Raw genomic sequence first — 20979 nt, forward strand, 5'->3', positions numbered from 1 at the left:
CCAGTGACTTGTCAGAATTGAAGTCATTGGTTAATTTGCATGACTAAATGCAAGACGCATAGGACATAATCATCTTTTTTAAAGTAACGTCTGTATTATATAAGATAAGATAAGTAATCTACTCTGTATTCACCTGTCACTAAATAGCAGGGCCAAACTTAACCATTGTGGGGACCAATGCGAAACAGATTTTGCAGGGTCCACTTGGGGTAGGGATACGGATAATAAGTAAAAATTAAGGGTTTGTATTAGAAAATATATTCGTCTTTACATTTTATTCATTCTTTACTATGCACAAAATTACTACATGAGCCTTGAGTGTAGCGAATTCATACAGTATATCAAAATAATTCTGTTTCCTACATAGATCACACTCAATAGCAAGAATTACCAAATGTTTCAATCTATCTACAAGAATTGTTGACCTCAAGTAATTCTTCATTAGTTTGAGGTGTGAGAAGCTTCTTTCAATATATTCCACAATTACTGGTATGCAGGGCCGCCGCGAGGGTTGTGGCCGCCTACGTGCGAAATTAAAAATGCCGCCCCCCCCCTCTTTTTCTAGAGGAAAAAAATCCAAATTAAGACTGAGCTGGACACTGTTCCAAAAGTGCCCTTTGATTTAAATCCATTTTTTGTAGACCATTCCATTTTGTCCTTTCATATTCATACTTTGTTGTATCCCTCAAGTACAACTGTGAATCATGCACTAGGAACAATTTCGGATTTACGTGCATTCAGAAATTTAGCATCTTGGTTCTTTGTGATAAGCATTAAAAAAAATGATCTCATTCTGACTCACTTATGCTTCTGTATTTGTGACGATTTTAATTGATGAGCTGCTGCTGGTATGTTACAATGAACAGCGGAAATAATCATGATATATATACAATTTCTCGATAACTTTGCTCAACAAAATTATATGGCCAGGACGTGAATATGTTAACTTGTTTGTTATTGTACGAATGTACGTTAAAGCACAATCCACAAATAAAAAGCTTGAAATACAAAAGCCATTGACAGTGGAACTTTTTCAACGTTCCGTACACTTTCATAATAATTATTATGATTGTATTTTGGAGAGATGTGCATTGTATCCACAATCATCTGACATACATGGATTCAGAAATGCCTACAAATGTATCTAACAAATGTAGCAACTCAGTGCTGAATATTTTTCTTGTGTTTAAAACAAAGTAAATAATCCAAATTACAAGTCAACAATGACTAGAAATAAAACATAGTAAGGCAGTGTTTCTCACATAGCCAGGTGGCGACTCCCTAGATAACAACATTTTCGTTTGAGCCCCTTTTAAAGGCTGGAGCCCAGAGGAGCAATGTAAGCTTACACAGTGAGGTCCGTGAGTTTTTTTTAAAGATTCTCTCTTAATATCTAATAAAAAAAAGAAAAGAAACTTAGTCACAATTTTTAGGTTTTATTTTAAGCCTCTATTCATGGAATACTGTTGGGTATAGAATCCAAAGTAACGTCATGAAAGTTCACTATAATTTTTAGCGTTGTAAAAAGTTCTTCCTGGAGGTAGAATTGAAGATATAGCAGGTTTCCGCTCACGTCGGCAAGGGGTCTGAACATTTTTTCGCCGCCCCCCTCCCCACCCCCTGTTGTTGGTTGGTTGTTGGCTTGTAGCCCAAGACAGCTAGTACAACTGAACCAATGTAGGCGTTTTTTATTTTTTTAATAAATAAACTTTAAATAACTTGACCAAATTCATTATGAACAAAAACTCAATATAATAGTTATTATTCACGATTTAACTTGAGATGAAATATAGATCTAATAGTAATGAAATAAACTGATATTTAAAAAAAATCTAGCTCACAGCAAAAATAAAGTCTTTACTTTTTCATGTCTTAAGATCGTTTCACATTCACTTGGTACACTAATTTCATCATCGTCACTGCATAACCACCAATCAATCCCTTAACCTCTTCTTACCATCGCCTAGGAAACACACACACTCCACAACACCCCTTTTTATCAGAACGTTGCACCCTCCCCCCCCCCTCCACGTGAGAGGAACTAGCACCCCCCCCCCCCACCCCCCACCCCCCCAAGTGAAAATATTTTTCAAATTGACCTTTTAATTACCTGTAATAGATCTACTAACAGTGCTGGCTATTCGACTGAAAACAAATATTATAACAACCCACGAAAATTCAAGGCCAGAAATGAGTAGGCGCCTATGGAAAAAAAACGTGGTAATCCCTAGTACGCTGCTCTATTTTTTTGTTTCTAGTTTCCGAATGAATTTCTCATGTACGAATATCGATTATATTTTTAATGGTAATGGAATAATTAGAATTTATATAAAATATTTAAATAATTTTTTTATTTAACTTTTTTTTTTTAAAGTAACGTTGCAATAATGATTTGGCCGCCCCCTAAAGTTGGGGCCTGCGTGCAATACACATTGCACAATAGGTAGCGGCGGCCCTGCTGGTATGGCATAATGCCTTTTTTTTTTATCGTGCACATGATTTTTGTTTTCCATATTGAATGAAACCCCAAAATGACAATTTTTGACTATATATTTCTTGACATTGATATGAGTTTTCAAAAGATTTTAATAATTTCCGGATATTTCCAGGACTTTTTTGTATACTTTGCAATATCAGGAGATTTTCAGGACCTCCTGGTAAATCAACAGGAGGCCACTGGAAATCTGTTATAAGTTATAAAATAGTTTAATTTAATAATTTATACACCTAGAATTAGCACAGGTCCTATGAAAGTGCAGGGCTTACTTCGGTCGCATAGGTTGCAATGGCCTAAGGCCAGCCCTGAAAAATAGCGGCGTATGCTATGCCACCGGTTGACTAGTATAAAAATAAATGAGAAAAAGTTATTTAAATAGATAAAATAGAATTAATAATTATTTTCTTTTATGTTCATTATTCAAAACTATTCTTGTCTAATGATTATAGGATAAAAATTTATTGAAACATACAAACTATGGAAAAGATTAATTATTTATTAGCAAACAAAAGGGAACAAAATTAATGACTTGTCCTTAAGATTGAACAAAAATTATGCTGCACTGATTAAAACAATGTTTAGATTAAAATAAATTAATATGATAATTGATTTATTATATGTACATTGTTGTGCTACAAAACAGTTTTGGCATAATAAATTAGCATTTGTTTATGTTTTAATTATGTAATAGTAAAAACACAAACAAGAAATAAGGATGCCATAAAAGAAGTTGATAAATTAGCATCTCAGGAGTCAGTTAAGTATTTTCATATAGTACTTTTGAACTTAGTTATTTTAGGGTTCCCGGTCATTTCATCCCCGGTCACTTCATCCCCGGTCATTTCATCCCCTGGTCACTTCATCCACCGGTCACTTAATCCCCGGTCATTTCATCCCCTGGTCACTTCATCCCCGGTCATTTCATCCCCTGATATTTTCATCATCAGATCATTTTTATCTAACAAATTGTAATTTTAAAAATCATGAAATGAGCAATATTTAATGTATTCATTTTTTATTTAAATGATAAAATTGTAACACGTTAATGTTTAAAAGGAATTAAAGCAAAACTTATACAGGCGACATGATATCACGAGGACGGGTGAACTCCGCCTTTATTAGAACAAAATAAAACCTTATTTCAAGGCTAAAAATGAAAGTGAAACATATTCGTACTTTCACCACAGCTTGGCTTTTGATGATAAGTTATCAGCGGCACGGTCATAATTATTGTAATCGCACTTCTATCACTCAAAAGATTTCCACTACTTTCACTACACCTTGGCCTTTGATGATAAGTTATCAGCGGCACAGTCATAATTATTGAATTGCACTTCTATCTCTCAAAAGATTTCCACTACTTGCACCACACCTTGGCCTTTGATGATAAGTTATCAGCGGCATGATCATAATTATTCTAATCGCACTTCTTTCTCTCAAATGATTTTTTACTATTTCCACCAAACCTTGGCCTTCGATCAGGATAATATTATGATATTACAACCCCCACATTCAATAGAAGCGCTTTAGCTAGGTACACACCCAGATTTACAATATACTATAAGATTTCTCATTAAGAAAACAAACTGAAAAATGTCAAAAAGCATTCTACATAATTATATTTATATATAAAATATTTAATTGGGGATGAAATGACCGGGGATGAAGTGACCGGGGGATGAAGTGACCAGGGGATGAAGTGACCAGGGGATGAAATGACCGGGGATGAAATGACCGGGGATGAAGTGACCAAGGATGAAGTGACCGGGGATGAAGTGACCGGTCACCTTTTTTAGTATAGTTAAAGTGACAACAGCAGATAGATTCCTTTTATTACTACATTAAATGTTCTGAATTATTATCACTCTTTATCAACACATTTTGTTGGATTCTGCCTGTTTTTTACTTGTATTTGTTCATTAAAATTAGTGAACACTCTACACAAGACACAGCGAAAGGTTCCCAACAATTGGTGACCTTAATTAGCTTACATGGCTTGCCATCCTATAGCAGTCACCTCCTTGGAAGAGGTAGAGTCACAAGTCATAGGCCTAGACTGCAGCTAGACCTTGATTTGTTAGACAAGATGTACAGCCAGTAAGCCTAGAATTTAAAGCAGGTAACAAAATAATCTTTTAGACTCTTGAACGGAGAAGTACAGTATTGTGAGGCTGTTCAACCTCAGTATTGAAACAGCTGCCTAATTCAAGGAAAGGAGAATTACCGTCCTGTCACAGTCATTTTGTGATAGAAAAACAAACATTGAAGGTCACCTGTACTAATTCAAGATTGACCATTGAGATCAGCCTGAAGGACTTTGCTTTTGCTATGAAGAAGTCTAACATGACACCTACTTCACATGAGTTTGTATAGTGTAATACTACTATACTGTGTTGAGAAAAAGTGAAATCTGCACTACATATTATATAAGAGCAGGACAGTTAGTTGACTTGACCACAGTATCTGAGCATACATACCCCACTTTGAGCTTTGCTGCTAGGACAGACAGTAGCGAGGAAAGTGTTAAGGCTCGAAAGTCACCCGAAAATTAATGTTGCCAATTAGAAATCAGATAAGTGTAGTAGGCCCTACTTTTTTGCTAGAATATGTAGATATGTAGGATTCTAAGTAGTGGCCGTTAACAAGTGGCTCATTGCTAGATTATTGCTGCCAGGTTGAATTGTGGTTGATCAGGGGTATCCTTAAATTCAGGTATACTCTAGCAAGAAGCCATTATATAGTTAGCGTTAGCCTAGTAAACTCTTTACAAAGGACACAGAGAAATGGTTCCCAGCAGCATGAAATAAATTTATTTATGGTATTAAATATATTTATATTATATCTATATTTATAAATGGTAAGTAAAAGAGTGTGGCATGCAAATTGTTACATTAGTTATTTTATACAATGTATTATAAAATAAAACTTACAGGAGGTGGCTGGAAGGCTGCCTAATATTTTTTAGAAGACAAAAAAAAATATATTTAATTTAAACTTATGTAAACACAAAAATTAAAGAGATTTAACTATACTAATTTATTTTTTATTGTATAAAAAACATGCAAATAATACATTGGTTATAAACTCGAAAGTAACTGTTTTTCTATTTTAAATATACAATATCATACCGCAGGGACTATATGGTTGCAATATAATATATATATACTGGTAGATTAATACCCTCAAAGATATTTTTGTTTAAATTCAGGGTGTAATAAAAGGCAAGATCTATTAAAAAAGAAATAAATATTTTAGTTCTTGTTAAAACCAAAACTTTTATAATTTGATGACCATTGAATAATATCATTGATAATAATCTTAGACTTTGTCTAATATTACTACAAAGCTCATTTAAATGTGATCATGTTAATATTTTTAAGCCACATTTCATACCATTTTATGCATGACCAACATTTTTCAATCAGTAACAATTTAAACAAATTTATTGTTGATGAAAAGAATGCTACAGTACATACCAATTGTCCATTAGTTAACTGTATAAAGTGGACAGCTATTTCCCCAGAGAGAAACAAGTGATTCACTCTCTCAACAGGCAATCGATGGTTGAAAGTGCTCACTTCGGCATTGTTGTATAAAATCTGGAAAAAAAAAGCATTGAAAAGCATTTTAAAATGAATTAATCTAAGTTTAACATATAACACAAGAACAAGTTTTTTTTTTTGATGACTTTTTGTAGGAGCGATTTTTGTCATTCACTAAGAGTAAAGGGGACTATGTTTGTTATAAATTTCAAAACCAAAGAAATTCATAATTGATTTTTGTAGGGAAAAGAAGGAAAATGATATTATTTTCTGTAGCTGGAGAGAGTATTTAAATAGTGCAAACTTTTAAATACCTTGGTACTATCTTAGACAACAAATTAAATAAATTCTTATCTTATCTTATATAATACAGACGTTACTTCAAAAAAGAAGATGATTACGTCCTACGCGTCATGCATTTAGTCAGGCATGTTAACCAATGACTTAAATTCTGCCATGTCACTGGTTTTCCTGGCTATCTCAGTCAACCCATTCCATGCTCTAATAGCACTAGGGAAGAAGGAGTATTTGTACAAATTTGTCCTAGCATATGGGACGAGGAATGTGCCTTTATCTTTGTGTCTTTCAGAGTATTTTATTAAATTTTGTTTTTGTATTTGAAGATTATGGTTCAGTGTTTTATGTATAATTGCTACTTTACTTTTGAGTCTTCTGTCCTGAAGGCTTTCTAAATTTAGTGATTTTTTAAAGGTGTTACTCTAGTCAAATGTGAATATTCATTTGTTATGAATCTCACTGCTCTATTTTGTGTCTGTTCCAGTTTCTTAATGTTTTCTTGAGTTGAGGGGTCCCAAACAGAGGATGCATATTCTATTATTGGCCTAACCAAGGTTAAATAACATTTAGTTTCATGTTTATTTGATTTATAGAAATTTCTTTTAAAAAATCCTAATGCTTTGTTTGATTTTTTTGTAGTTTCATCAATATGTGGATTCCATGACAGTTTTTCATTTATTATAACACCTAGGTATTTTGCGTTTTTAGTCTGTGTTACTGGTTTGCCATGAATAAGATAAGTGGAATTAATTTGTTTTAGTTTTTTTGTTACTCTTAACAACTGACATTTTTCTGGGTGGAAAGACATGCTCCAATTTGATTCCCATTTCTGTAATTCATCTAATTCTCTTTGTAAAATATCTGTGTCTTGTGTTGTTTTTATTGTTCTATATATTATGCAATCGTCTGCAAATAATCTGACTTTTGTTCCTGAACTAATGCAATTTGGTAAATCATTTATGTAAATTAAAAATAGTAGTGGACCCAAGACTGTTCCTTGAGGTACACCTGAGTTTACTGTTATCGGTGTTGATTTAGAGCCATTTATTATTACAGTTTGTTCTCTCCCTATCAGAAAGTCTTTAATCCACTGATGCAGTGGACCATTAATGCCGAAATATTTTAATTTTTTAAGCAAACTATGGTGGTGAACTTTGTCAAAAGCCTTAGAAAAATCTAGTAAGATAGCCTTTTGAAAAATCATCAATTAGTCCTATTAGTTGTGTTTCACATGATCTATATTTCCTAAAGCCATGTTGGTATGATGTGAGGACATTATGTTTGTCTAAGTGATTTATGATGTTGCTACATATTATGTGTTCTAGGATTTTACATGTGATGCTGGTAAGTGATACTGGTCTGTAGTTTCCTGGGTCAGATTTTTCTCCTTTTTTAAATAGGGGGGTGACATTAGCTTCTTTCCAGTCCTTTGGTACTCTGCCCTGGTTAAGTGAAGCCTGAAAGAGTATTTTGAACACTGGGGCTAGCTCATTACTTAGTTCTTTGAGTAATCTAGCTGAAATACCATCAGGTCCAGAAGCTTTATTTGGTTTGGTGTTGGCTAATAGTTTTTGAATTCCATTTTCTTGTACTACTATATCTTCTATGTTGTCTACTTGGTTCAAATTCAGTAATATGTCTTTGTCTCCTGGGGCTGAGAATGCTGATGCAAAGTATTTGTTTAGGATGTTTGCTTTAGTTTCATTATCATTATGTATTATGTTATGTTCATCTTTTAATGGCGCTACGCCTGTTGTTTCCATTTTCTTAGATTTAATGTATGACCATAGGTTTTTGTTGTTATCTTTAGATATTACATTGTTTATGTATTCACTCTGCAGCTGTCTGCTTACTTTTTGGGTTAAGTGTTTAATTTTTATATACTTTTTGTAAACTCTTTCTGCATTAGTTTCTTTAAATTTTCTATATAGGTTTTCCTTCTGTTTACAAAGCTTCTTTAGTCTATTATTAAACCAGCATTTATTTATTTTGTTTGATGTGTATTTAGTTGGTATATGATTTTCTATAATGCTTTTAAGATGATTTTTAATGAAATTCCAGAGGTCATCGACTGGTTGGTTAATGTCTTTTTCTAATAAGAATGTTTGTTGAAAGTTTAATGCAGCTTGGTGTAGTTGTGTTAGGTTACATTTATTCCAGAGTAAGATTTTTCTTTTGGGTTTTGTATTGGCTACTGCTTTTATCTGACTGTGTATTTTTATGATCTCATGGTCTGATAGACCAGGGATAATATCATAATCAACTACTAATCCAGGTCTGTTGGTTAAGAAGAGATCTAATGTGTTGTTTAATCTAGTTGGCTTTTTAATGATTCGATCTAAACTTAGGTTGTGTAAAGTTTCTATGAAAAGCTCATTTATGTCCTTAAGGTTTTGGTGTTTATCTATGGTTAGTGTTTTATATCAGGTAGGTTGAAATCACCCATAATCCAAAAAACTGCATTTTTATTTGTCTCTTTAAGTGTAGTAATCTGATTACATAGTTCTAAACTAGAATTCGGGGGTCTGTAAATGCTGACTATTATTAGGGATGTTGAGGTGGTATTAATTTTACAAAATGTTGATTCTATATTTTTTGAATTAGGTAAGGTCATTTCTTCTGCTATAAGAGTGTTTTTTATTGCTAAAAGAACTCCTCCATGATTATCAGCCCTATCTTTTCTAAAAATTTCATAATTACTATTGAAAATTTCTGCATTATAAATTTCAGGATGTAGCCAAGTTTCTGTTCCTGCAATTATGTCTGGTTTCTCACATTCTAATAAAATTTCTAAGTGTGCTGTTTTGTTCCTAATGCAAATACTGATTATATCAGCAAAAAAGGGTAGCAATGATTACAATTACTGAGAAAACTGTCCTCGTTTAATGTTAGCAAAAAAGCCTTGGCTATGTTTTATCTGCAATATTTTAAGTTTTAAGATCACTGCGTATTGCAATCTGAACATTAAAAATAAAAATAAGCTTCATAGAATCCTAAATGCTGCTGGTAAAGTCATTGGATGTTTGAGACAAACATCCATAAAAAAAGATAAAAAAGATTCTAGAAATACAATCACCCTTGGGTCAGGATTTTGTGATTTTACCATCACAAAAGAAATACAAGATTCCGATAGCAAAGACAAACAGACACAAAAACTCTTTTGTTCCCCTGGCAATCAAATCATTAAATAGAAACAATATGATAAACTTTTCACATGCAATTTATGAGTGAGTCTGGTGTGAATGTACATTTTGTTTTTTTTATATTTATAATGCTTTGATAGGTGTAATGCACAAATTGGAAGACACATTTCCTTGCAGACAATAAAGATTATTATTATTATTATTATTATTATTATAAATTAAATGAAACATTTTTTACCCCCACCCTTCCACCCCCCTTTCCCAAATCCAAATTTAAATTATTGTCTATTTATACTTTCAAAAAAATTATAATGGTAAAACCCAAGTTTTCCCTGTGAAACCAACAAACTCATAATTCTTTTCTCAATTTCTAGAAAAAAACCTTACAGTTGTTTTCGAGATTTAGGCCTATGTCCAGGTTCTGACTCCATTAAAAATTTGAAATCTGATATAGAGGAATTGTAAAAATAAAATCACTGATCATAAAATGCATGTTTAATTTTTTTTTAATTTTAAGTGATTTAAAAATCAGTTTATTAAGATTTATTCTTGTGAATGGAGTGTTTTAGTATATTTTCTTAAATACATATTTAAATACAGTCTTAGCTCCAGTAAACAATGAATGTGTAAAATGGTATAATAAAATTGCACATCGTTCATTAATAACAAACATAGTAATGAAATTTATTAAGAGATATGCTACATGTTATTTAATTTGAATTTAAAAAATATTTTTTTTAACATCAAAATCAAATTTCTGAAAAACTTTTTGCATGGATTATATAACCAATATGATGATCTCTCTCTCTCTCTCTATATATATATATTGTATACTCTAAAATCCTGTTAACTTTTTTTTTTTAAATAAAGTTAGCCCTAACCAAAAACTACATAAAAAGCAACAACATCTACCTGATAACCTTTTTGGGTAACTTTGATGCGGAATTCAAAATTTTGATCTTTGCTGCAGGGCAGTGTGGCATCAATTTCTTCTTTTCCCCATTTCCCTCCTTGTTTATCATTCTTGACAACTTTATTTTGATCAAATCTTGGGTTATAATGCAGAGCAACATCTTGGTCTAAGTTAGGGCCAGAGCACAGATTGATGCTGAAACTAAAATAAAAAAAAAATTCATAACACTGTATTACTGTAGATAATATTATAAAAAATAAAAACTCCATCTAGCATGTTTTGACTTCTGGTATATTTCAAAATAGTTCAAACAATTCAGGTTAATCAGGCCACCATCTATTTGGATTGAGTCCTTAAGTTCTGAAACAAATCTATCTATTGAATCTGGTTAATCTAACAGCCGGTAATTATGACCATAATGATTGCAGTAAGATGTGGTCTTATTAACTAGATTTGACTGCAATATGTTGAATCTAGTCTTACTTTCACTTTTGCATTAAAATTTATTGTGTATGTGTCTTAGAGTGTTAGGACTATGAATTCATTTTAAATATGGCTATCGTTTGTCTCCACTGCTTAAAGAATCAATGGCATTTTTTTTTTAGTTTATTTTTCGTAACTTTATAAATATCATTAAACCCTTCTCCTTCACCATGTAATTAGAAAGTTGAGTAAATTTAACAAACCACTTTGGAAATTTAATCTACTGTAGCCTAATTAGGCCAACTCACTGCATGTTAAAAAATTGAATCATACAATGGATGTTCACCTTTTAACATTAGGTAAAGTTTTGCCCACTACAAGAATATCAGTTCCTGGTAGAATAGGTGGCAGCTGGGCTGAATAGGGAATTGTTATCTGAAGAATATATAGATCAAATGTTTACATTGCATGATACTGTTAAGCCTATTTCTATATGATATTTATTGAATTGGTATTAATGAATAAAATAAAACAAATGCAATAATAATATTATAAGTAACCTTACTTGATAAGTTTCGTACAATCCAGGACCTCTTTGTTCTAGAACTGAAACAAAAAAAAATATTTTTTTCCCACTGGTTCTAACTAATAAACATTTTTATATCATGGTCAGCAAACACACTAGCTGGCTAGCAGGAGCGATTGTTTTCCTCTTAATATAGGAATGATTGATAATTTTTTTTAATTGAACATTTTTTTTTACCCCACGCCAACTCCTTACTCCCCCCCCCCCCCACTCTCCCAAAAAAAAAATCTGGTTAAATGAAAGTATAATACTACTTAAGAGTATTTAAAATTTAAATGATAGAGACACAGACTTAGAAGACGGTTCTCAAAATGAATGTCCATTTCTTTATTTCACTCTTTAATCATGAATAGTGAGAATAGCCGCTGATGAATGTACTCGGGAAATAGAATATCACTTCAGACCAACTTTAATTTTCACAATAATATGTACCAAAAAATCATAACTGTCAAGCCAGAGTTTTCCCTGTATGGCCAATCAACTAGTTGTTGTTTTTTCTTAAAAATATACATAAACTGTCAAATTTCTAGGAAAATCATTATAGCAGTTTTCAAGATCCATTCCCACCAAGGTTTCACCCATGAATTTATAAGCTGAATAGAGGAATTGTAAAAATGCTATTCAAGTCACACTTTTGCACAGACAAAAAACCTTCTGTGTGCGCAACGAGTGAGTGGATGCGATTCTCAAAAACGGTTCTAACCTAATCATTTGCAAAAATATTTTTGTTAAACTGTGAAAGGAAAACAGAGAGGGGTCGTTGGTTGTTAGTCAGTAGTTTGGTTTATTAGGTTATCAGTCATTGCTCATTATTCATAATTAATTGTTTAACTGGTGACATATTCTGTCAGTTGAGCTACCATATAGTACCTGTATGATTTATGCAAAAGATTTTTGTTTGAAGTAAATTTTGTTCACAGTTGGATTGTTCATTTTAATTGCTTAAGTTTGAAGATATTAACGTCTAATCGAATTAATGACAGCACGGACTTTCTTCAGTGTCTTACTAAATTGGCTCCTCCGAGTCTGTAGGTGTTACGTTACTTTGAGAGATACTATTCACGTAATAATATGAAAAACACAACACTCAAATCATAACAATCACAATAGTAGGCTATATAAAATTATAATGGATCTATATACTTTATGAATTGTACATTCATTTAAACGTTCCTACCTGCAGATGCCATGACTGTTAAGCTTGGTCAGCACAGATTGAACCAATACCTAAGAATGAGATGCCAAATTTCGTTACACACAGTGTTTTTTCACACAGCCAAGGATGAGTAGTGATGGGAGAATGTCAGATCACACCACTGCTTGGTACTCCTCCTACACCTCTCTCTCTCTCTCTTTCTCTCTCTCTGTCTCTGTGTACTTAGGTTACCTGCAAGGTAAATATTGAAGGCTGAGTAAATGGTTTCAACTTTTGACCCATTCACACCAATTCAACATAAAGAGAAAAATTATAATTAGACTTTTTTTTTTTTTGTTCTTATGTTCGAGCTGACAGAAGTGAAGTGAACACTGGTGTTAGAGATTTAGTCGAAAATCTACATGACAGAGAAAACAAAAGCTCAAACCATCTCACAAAGGTAGACTACATGGCAGAGAGATAGCCTATGAGAGAACGGGCGCGACACACTGGCCAGACCTGTTTAATTATTCACGTTTTACCTAAAATCTGTTTTTAATGTTCCTTCCATAGGCCTATATCACAGATAAATATATAGCTAGTCTCGGTGCTTGTAGACCTATACATATAGATAAAACACTGTAATTTGATCATACAGTTTTCGTGAACTTTCGTGGAATGGGAAAATGTAAAAAAAGGAGGGGGTGGGGTGGAGACTGTGTATTAAGAAGCAATGAGGCGGAGCCACGTAATAAAGTCGGCTTGTTGACGTAATTTAGCTACACACCAACAAATATATTCATGCAATCTGGCAAGTCTGTAGTCCGAGAGTCATTGAAAGATTTTAAAAAATCCTTTTACATGTTTGATCTCGCAAGACCTTCATTTAGGGAACAGTACCAGGAAAAAGAAGAAAAGTGATGGTAAGACAATATAAAAGAATGGACGCGCCTTTCAATTCAAAGCAAAGACAGAGGTATGAAGAAAGACTGTAGACAGATCACGTGTGTGCTACCATAGTGCGGGTGGTGCGGGCCGCACAGGGCACCAAGTGGAGAGGGGCACCAAAATTCCCCCAGTGTGTATTAATTTCCTATTTCCCTGAGCGTTTCAGTAAAAACGACTAATTGTATGGACACGAACAAACATAAACTACTGTATTTTAAACATGAACTAACGATTTATAAACTAGTCATGTCGCTATTTTGTTTCATCTCCTTGACTATTTCTTCAATACAATGTAAGTGTTACGTCTTCATATTGGATGAGACTCTTTAGACATGAAAACGACAAATCACAGTTTATAAATACTTTACTCTTTATTAATACTGAAAACACTTTCTTGTTCATATTCCTCCATTTTGGTTCTTTCTTTCTTTCAACACGCAATCGCACCATTTCACATTCACACTAAGATGCGCACGTAACACCCCCCCTGTTTAACAAGTTCGATGCACATCGAACGTCCAAAATACAAATCACTGAATATATTATCAGACTATTCCAAGTTAAAAAAATCGGTAACATATAAAACCATAATGTAATAACTAAACAAAATCAAACACAATGTCATGTTAATACCAATACAATCCCAACATGAAATAACAATTATATTCATCACAATAATAACTGTTATTATGAGCAATTGAAACCACTTCTGTTAACATTTATCTATAAGTAATCATATTTCTATCAATACAACTCCCCACTCATAATTGTATGCCTGTATTAAACACCATCATTCCAGTCGTAATCAAATAGTTAACAAACAAAGTCTATCTTGCTCCATGCATATTGTAACAACAATATTCAATTCATTACACATATATTTATTCATTGTAGAATAGAACAATAAATAATGTCCATCATTCCTACCTTTTCTAATCATATCTATATAATTCTAACATTATTGACATGCCATCCTTTCCGCTTCCCTCCTTTGCAATGATGTCCCATTGTGATTCTACTACCTAATGATCTAGCTGTACTGTTTTCTAGGCTGCTAATATCCCTCTCTTTTCTCGTATACGCCTCTTCACTATTGTACCTTGAATCCTTAATTCTAATTAACTGTTGACACTGTCTTCTAATATGCCCCCTTTTCCCACAATTAAAGCATAAGATGTATGGATTTGTACGTCTGTATGTGGGCTTATATCGCTTTCCCTGTACCACTGATTGCCTTACTTTACTTTGATTTGGACCCATTCCTATTGCATTGCTTTCTACCTTATCTGTTAATTCTTTCTTCTCGTGCTCTCTGCTACCCATGTCATCTGATGTATGAGATCTTATGTCTTCTTCCACATCCCCATTTCTACCTCGCGTAGACTTTATCCCATAATATTTCTTCCAATTCTCAATCTCCCTTACTGAACATATTTTCACCCCATGAATATTCCCAATAATTAAATCTATCTCACCCTGATCTACAACACAAGCTTCCACTGTCCCCTTAACATACGGTGTGTCTATACTAACTTTAGCAATCGGTAATTGTACAATATTCCCATTAAACATAACACACTTCCTAGATTCGCCTGTATATTCATGGTCTTCCACTAAATTCTTATTCACTCCAATAATAGTGCTCCCAGTATCCCTGATGGTCTTGGCTGCCTTGTTCCCTACGAATGTCTGAAAAATCTCCAATGTTCCAGTATCAGATGACAATGATAAGCCTTGCTCTATTCTACCTTTCTCCCAGTCCTTTCTTTCCTGTCTGTTTCCTTGATATCTTCCGTTGCGGCTATCATTTTGTCTTTCATATGTACCACTTCTATACTGTCTATCCTGTGTCTCCCTTGTTCTGTGAGAGTTATTCTGTGTCTCACATGTTCTGTTAAAGGCAACTATTTCTTCTATATCACTGCCTCTAGATAATTTCTTCTCGGGATGTGCCACTTTATAAGCCCTTATCAGTCTTACTATGTCTTCTATGGATTTCGGTTTCCTCTCCAACAGAAATATTTTTAATTCCTCCTGACACTCGTACATCACTTTGTCCAGCATGAGAAATGTCTTAAGACTGTCAAAGGTTTTTTCTACCTCAGCGGTTTCTATCCAGTTATCGAAATGGCTGCTCATTTTGTCCAAGAAGGTCTGCGGGTCATCCTCTGGTTCTATCTCACAATTAACAAACTGTTGGCGATAGAAAGCTTCTGTTTTCCCGAAAGTTCTAAGTAGTTGTTCTTTCACAACGCTGTAGTTACCCTGGTTCATACATATTTTTGAAGGCACCTCCGCTGTAAATGATCTCGACAATAAGAATGTCCATTTGTCTTCAGGGTACTCCAGTTCTCTCATTTCTATCTCGAACTTCTTCAAAAAAATGTCTATGTCCATTTTGTCTTCGTTGAATATCAAACCTTTATATTTTGCCAGTTTATTCCCTGTAGAGTCACTCTTTCTTTTATCATTCTCTTTTCCTTGGTCTGTTTTTAACTTTTTCTCTGCTGTCTCTTTTTCAAATGCTAATCTTTCTCTTTCAATGGCGACCAATTCATTTTTCTTTTCCCTTTCAATTGCTACTATCTCCTTATCCTTTTCTCTTTCTCTTTTGTCCTCCTTATCTAATCTCTCCTTTTCTTTGTCTCTTTCCATCGCTAATCTCTCCTTTTCTTTGTCTCTTTCCATCGCTAATCTCTCCTTTTCTTTTTCCCTTTCTCTTTTGTCCTCCTTATCTAATCTCTCCTTTTCTTTGTCTCTTTCCATCGCTAATCTCTCTTTTTCTTTGTCTCTTTCCATCGCTAATCTCTCCTTTTCTTTGTCTCTTTCCATCGCTAATCTCTCCTTTTCTTTGTCTCTTTCCATCGCTAATCTCTCCTTTTCTTTGTCTCTTTCCATCGCTAATCTCTCCCTCTCCATTAACCTTTCTTGTACGTATTTTCTTAGTTCTGCCCCTTCCAGCTCCAACAACCTTCCCTCTTCTTTCAACGCTGCTACCTCAGCCTTGTCCGCCATAGTTGATTACTAATAATATCGAATCGAATGTTCTCCTGTCTCTAGATCTAGACTATACTATCTCTACTGTCTGTTGACAGGAGATCCCCTGTGAATAGAGGGATACGTGGGTTACCTTTGCGTTGGGCGCCACTTGTTACGTCTTCATATTGGATGAGACTCTTTAGACATGAAAACGACAAATCACAGTTTATAAATACTTTACTCTTTATTAATACTGAAAACACTTTCTTGTTCATATTCCTCCATTTTGGTTCTTTCTTTCTTTCAACACGCAATCGCACCATTTCACATTCACACTAAGATGCGCACGTAACAGTAAGCTATAGAACAGTTTAAATCTAATTTACTAGATTTATTTCGGACACACGGTACATGTTGTTACTACACTGATCAATGCTCTGTAATATAAAAAAAGAAGAAGAAGATAGGCCAACCTTTTTTTACTTTATTGTTTAGTCCATTAGTTTAATCTAGATATAGAGTCTAGAGGGTGAAAATCTGTTACATATTGCGCATGCTGTTATTGTGTATGAAATAACTGAACTATTAAAATCAACAAAGAAATATGAGACGGTTATCATTGAATCCAGAAAAAAATGATGAGACCGACATCCTGATTGATGAAAAAGAATACCGCAGGTTCTAGAGACTAAAGGACAGCACACAAGCATGTCTATAGTAAACTTCTCAAAAATTCATACTGAAGAAGCTGAACCATCAGACAGTGTAAACAATACAGAAAGCAGGATAATAAACTCTAGACTGAACGACATTGGAGATTGGCCTGATGTCGTCAAAGATAATATTCGCATACACCTTGCCACTCAAGGATCTGAAACAGTTCAGTGTATGGACAGTCAATTCAGAGAGGTGTAAAGACATCAAGAATCAGCAAAAGGAAAGGCTAGAAAGCTTCCAAAGGCTTGGTTTTTCTGGCAAATGTCAAACGGCGAGAAAGTTCTTAGAAAGTGGATGTGTTATTCGCTAAAAAAAGAATCCTAATTTTGCTTCCCCTGCATACTCTTCTCAACAAGATCAAGTACCAAATCTTCATTTAAATCCAAAGATGGATTCAATGATTGATGGAGGTTATCCCCGAAAATAGAAAAACATGAGACCAGCAGAGTTCACAATCAGTCATCGCTTGCTTGGGGGGGAGCTTGAAGTTCGCCTGAGAGTAGGGAACAGTTTTGACAACAAGGCCTAAGATTTGATTATACAAGAGACGAAAACCTGGAGAGACTATCTGAAGAGAATCTTGGACATCATTCGTTTTCTCTCAAAGCAAAATCTGGCACTTCGTGGACATCGCGAGCGAGCAGAAGAAGTGTTGGAAGGGCAAAATCAAGGCAATTTCTTGGAGTTAGTAAAAAATACTATCAAAGTACGATCCACTCTTGAGGGAGCATGTGCTTCGAACTAAGCTTTGTTCCAGACCGAATACATACATGTCTCCACAAATACAAAATGAATTTATTACAATATTGGAGAATCACGTTAAAAACGAATCATACAGCAAGTAAAACAAGCCAAATATTTCTCTATTATTTTTGACAGTACACCTGACATCTCAAAGCTGGATAAAACTTCCGAAATAAATTTTACGGTACGTTGTCATGGGTGCAAGTTCGTGAGTCTTTTATTGACTTCATCGACACAAAGGACAAGCATGCTGCTGAAATCGCTGAGATGATTCTAGAGAAACTGCGTTCGGATGGCTTAGACATAATGGACTGCAGGGGTCAAGGCTATGATAATGATGTGGTCATGAAAGGTCAAAACTACGGTGTCCAAAAACGTATTCTAGAAGTCAATCCTAAAGCACGATTCATTGCCTGCTCATACCATTCTCTTAATTTAGCAGAAATTCGAGCTGCTGAAGCTGAAGTCAATTCGGTAACATTTTTTGGTACACTGGACCGTTTACACGCCTTTTTCTCAACTTCAACACACCGCTGGGATATCCTCATCAAAATAACCAGAACTAGCCAGAGGAGAAGCCGTCTAGATGATTAGGGATACATTTTCTAAAATTATAGAAACTCTGGAGACTTTAACTAGCAGAGATGAAAATTCATCGGCTAGATCTGAAGCAGGGAGATTATTAGTTGCTATTCAGTCTTTTAATTTTCTCACCTATCTTGGATTTTGGGCTCCTGTATTAATTGAAATTAATGATTGTCTATTCGAGACTGCTCACTCAAACTAATAACGTTAGAGACATTTTAAAGTAGTAATCGAGAGGCCATCGCTGAAGCCAGCATTACCTTTGCCGAAAGCGTGTGCTCAGAACTGAGAATCAGTACAGAACCTCAAAAACGTATTGGCCATAAGAAAAAGATGCCTGGTGAGAAAAGTGACTACTCTGTACTTACACACAAACAAGAGCTACGAAGGGAAATTTATTCTACCTTGGACAGGATTGTTCAAGAAATAATCACCCGATTCGAGCAACTTCATGATGTAGCAGATAGATATGAATTTTTGTCGCCTTCCCAGCAATTAAATCCTCAGGTCGAAATCAATCTCGATAGTACTACTAGCGACATTGATAAAAACGAATTTCTGCTGGAGCGAAAGAGACTTCAACGGTTTGTCACAGTTTCATCAGGAGCCTCCGCACTTCCAAAACAAGGATCTGTTGAGATCTTGAATTTTATAAAAAATATCAGCTAGATGATTCAGTCATGAATATCGTCATCATGATTCGCATATTTTTGACTACTGCGGTAAGCGTCGCTACATGCGAGAGAAGTTTTTCCAAACTTAAACTGATCAAGAATTACTTGCGATCAACGATGACAAATTTACGACTCACTAATTTGGCCATTTTGTCCATTGAACAAGAGCTGGTGGAAAAAATTGATTTCGATAAAATTATTGATACTTTTGCAAGCAAGAAAGCGCGTAAAACTCACTTGTAGTAGGCTATGTTTAAATAAAAGTGATGTTTTGAATTAACAATATTTGATTAATGAATACATATTATTTTGAACAAAAAAGTAAGGTTTTGCAATGTTATTATTTAGTTATCTTTTTTTTTTTTTTTTGGGGGGGGGCATCAAGATGAGGTACCGCACCAGGCAACACATACTCTAGCTACGCCACTGCGTGTGTGTTGACTTAACTTTTAACATACTAAGAGCTAGGTGAAGATAAAGAAGATATTTGATTTTAAATTCGTTTAATACATGTAATTGTCTTGTCACTCACAGAAGTAGAGATTTACCAGACAACTGCTCGCACAGAAGTAGAGGGTTACCAGACAACTGCACGCACAGAAGTAGAGGGTTATCAGACAACTGCTCGCACAGAAGTAGAGGGTTACCAGACAACTTCACGCACAGAAGTAGAGGGTTACCAGATAACTTCACGCACAGAAGTAGAGGGTTACCAGACAACTGCTCGCACAGAAGTAGAGGGTTACCTTCGATGAAGTCCAGTAGAGAATCGGCGCCGGAGGCGCCATTATCCCGTTGATGGTTAGAAAGGCTTTTATCCAACCACCAGGCCTGGACATGGGGCTCTTCACCCCTGTCCTGTCTGAGGGCACCCAACGGTAGGCGGCCATATCGGTTGACTGAATGGGAAAACCGGGCCGTGCCGTGTACACAGCGCATCGTCCTCGCTCTCCTACCACTCGCTATAAGTGGTCGAGGACAGTACTAACTGCGGGGAGCTTGTCTCATATTCCTATTCTGTAACCGCCACAATTCCGTGCGAGAGTCGCCACTCCAGGCTCCTGGTACTGATGACGACCCCTTTGTGGAACGGCGTGGCGGACTTTTTGGACTGGGTTGCAGGTTACTTGTTCCATCCCCACCCCGAGTGAGATAAAAAAAACAAAAGCTCACCCAGGGAGACCTGCTAGAAGGCCTGGTTCGCTACTCGTTCTTAGCCTGTCCAGATCCACCTCTGGATGTTTCCACCGGAGGGCCACGCTGAGGCGACGGGTAGCTGGAATTTCCTCCGGTAGAGGGTTACCAGACAACTGCTCGCACAGAAGTAGAGGGTTACCAGACAACTGCACGCACAGAAGTAGAGGGTTACCAGACAACTGCTCGCACAGAAGTAGAGGGTTACCAGACAACTGCACGCACAGAAGCAGAGGGTTACCAGACAACTGCACGCATAGAAGTAGAGGGTTACCAGACAACTGCACACACAGAAGTAGAGGGTTACCAGACAACTGCTCGCACAGAAGTAGAGGGTTACCAGACAACTGCACGCACAGAAGTAGAGGGTTACCAGACAACTGCACGCACAGAAGTAGAGGGTTACCAGACAACTGCTCGCACAGAAGTAGATGGTTACCAGACAACTGCACGTATAGAAGTAGAGGGTTACCAGACAACTGCACGTATAGAAGTAGATGGTTACCAGACAACTGCACGTATAGAAGTAGATGGTTACCAGACAACTGCACGTATAGAAGTAGATGGTTACCAGACAACTGCACGTATAGAAGTAGATGGTT

General features: G+C 35.2%; 1 protein-coding gene across 4 annotated transcripts in view; it reads right to left on the minus strand.

The window, feature by feature from the left end:
- Positions 1-20979, minus strand: part of LOC106071297 (galectin-6-like) — a 37236-nt gene that overhangs the window by 6835 nt on the left and 9422 nt on the right. For 3 of the 4 annotated variants that reach the window (XM_056024296.1, XM_056024298.1, XM_056024297.1), the window contains exons 2-7: positions 12579-12788; positions 11381-11421; positions 11162-11250; positions 10392-10593; positions 5974-6096; positions 5428-5448 (exon numbers count right to left, since the gene is read on the minus strand). In XM_056024296.1, the coding sequence (XP_055880271.1) occupies positions 5428-5448; positions 5974-6096; positions 10392-10593; positions 11162-11250; positions 11381-11421; positions 12579-12591 (489 nt within the window). In that variant the 5' untranslated portion in view covers positions 12592-12788. Of the gene's footprint in view, positions 1-5427; positions 5449-5973; positions 6097-10391; positions 10594-11161; positions 11251-11380; positions 11422-12578; positions 12789-13852; positions 16820-20979 lie in introns of those variants that run through there. The other variant, XR_008777004.1, reaches the window with a different exon arrangement.

Source organism: Biomphalaria glabrata, chromosome 3 (genome assembly GCF_947242115.1).
Source record: "Biomphalaria glabrata chromosome 3, xgBioGlab47.1, whole genome shotgun sequence".
NCBI classification, from domain to species: domain Eukaryota; kingdom Metazoa; phylum Mollusca; class Gastropoda; family Planorbidae; genus Biomphalaria; species Biomphalaria glabrata.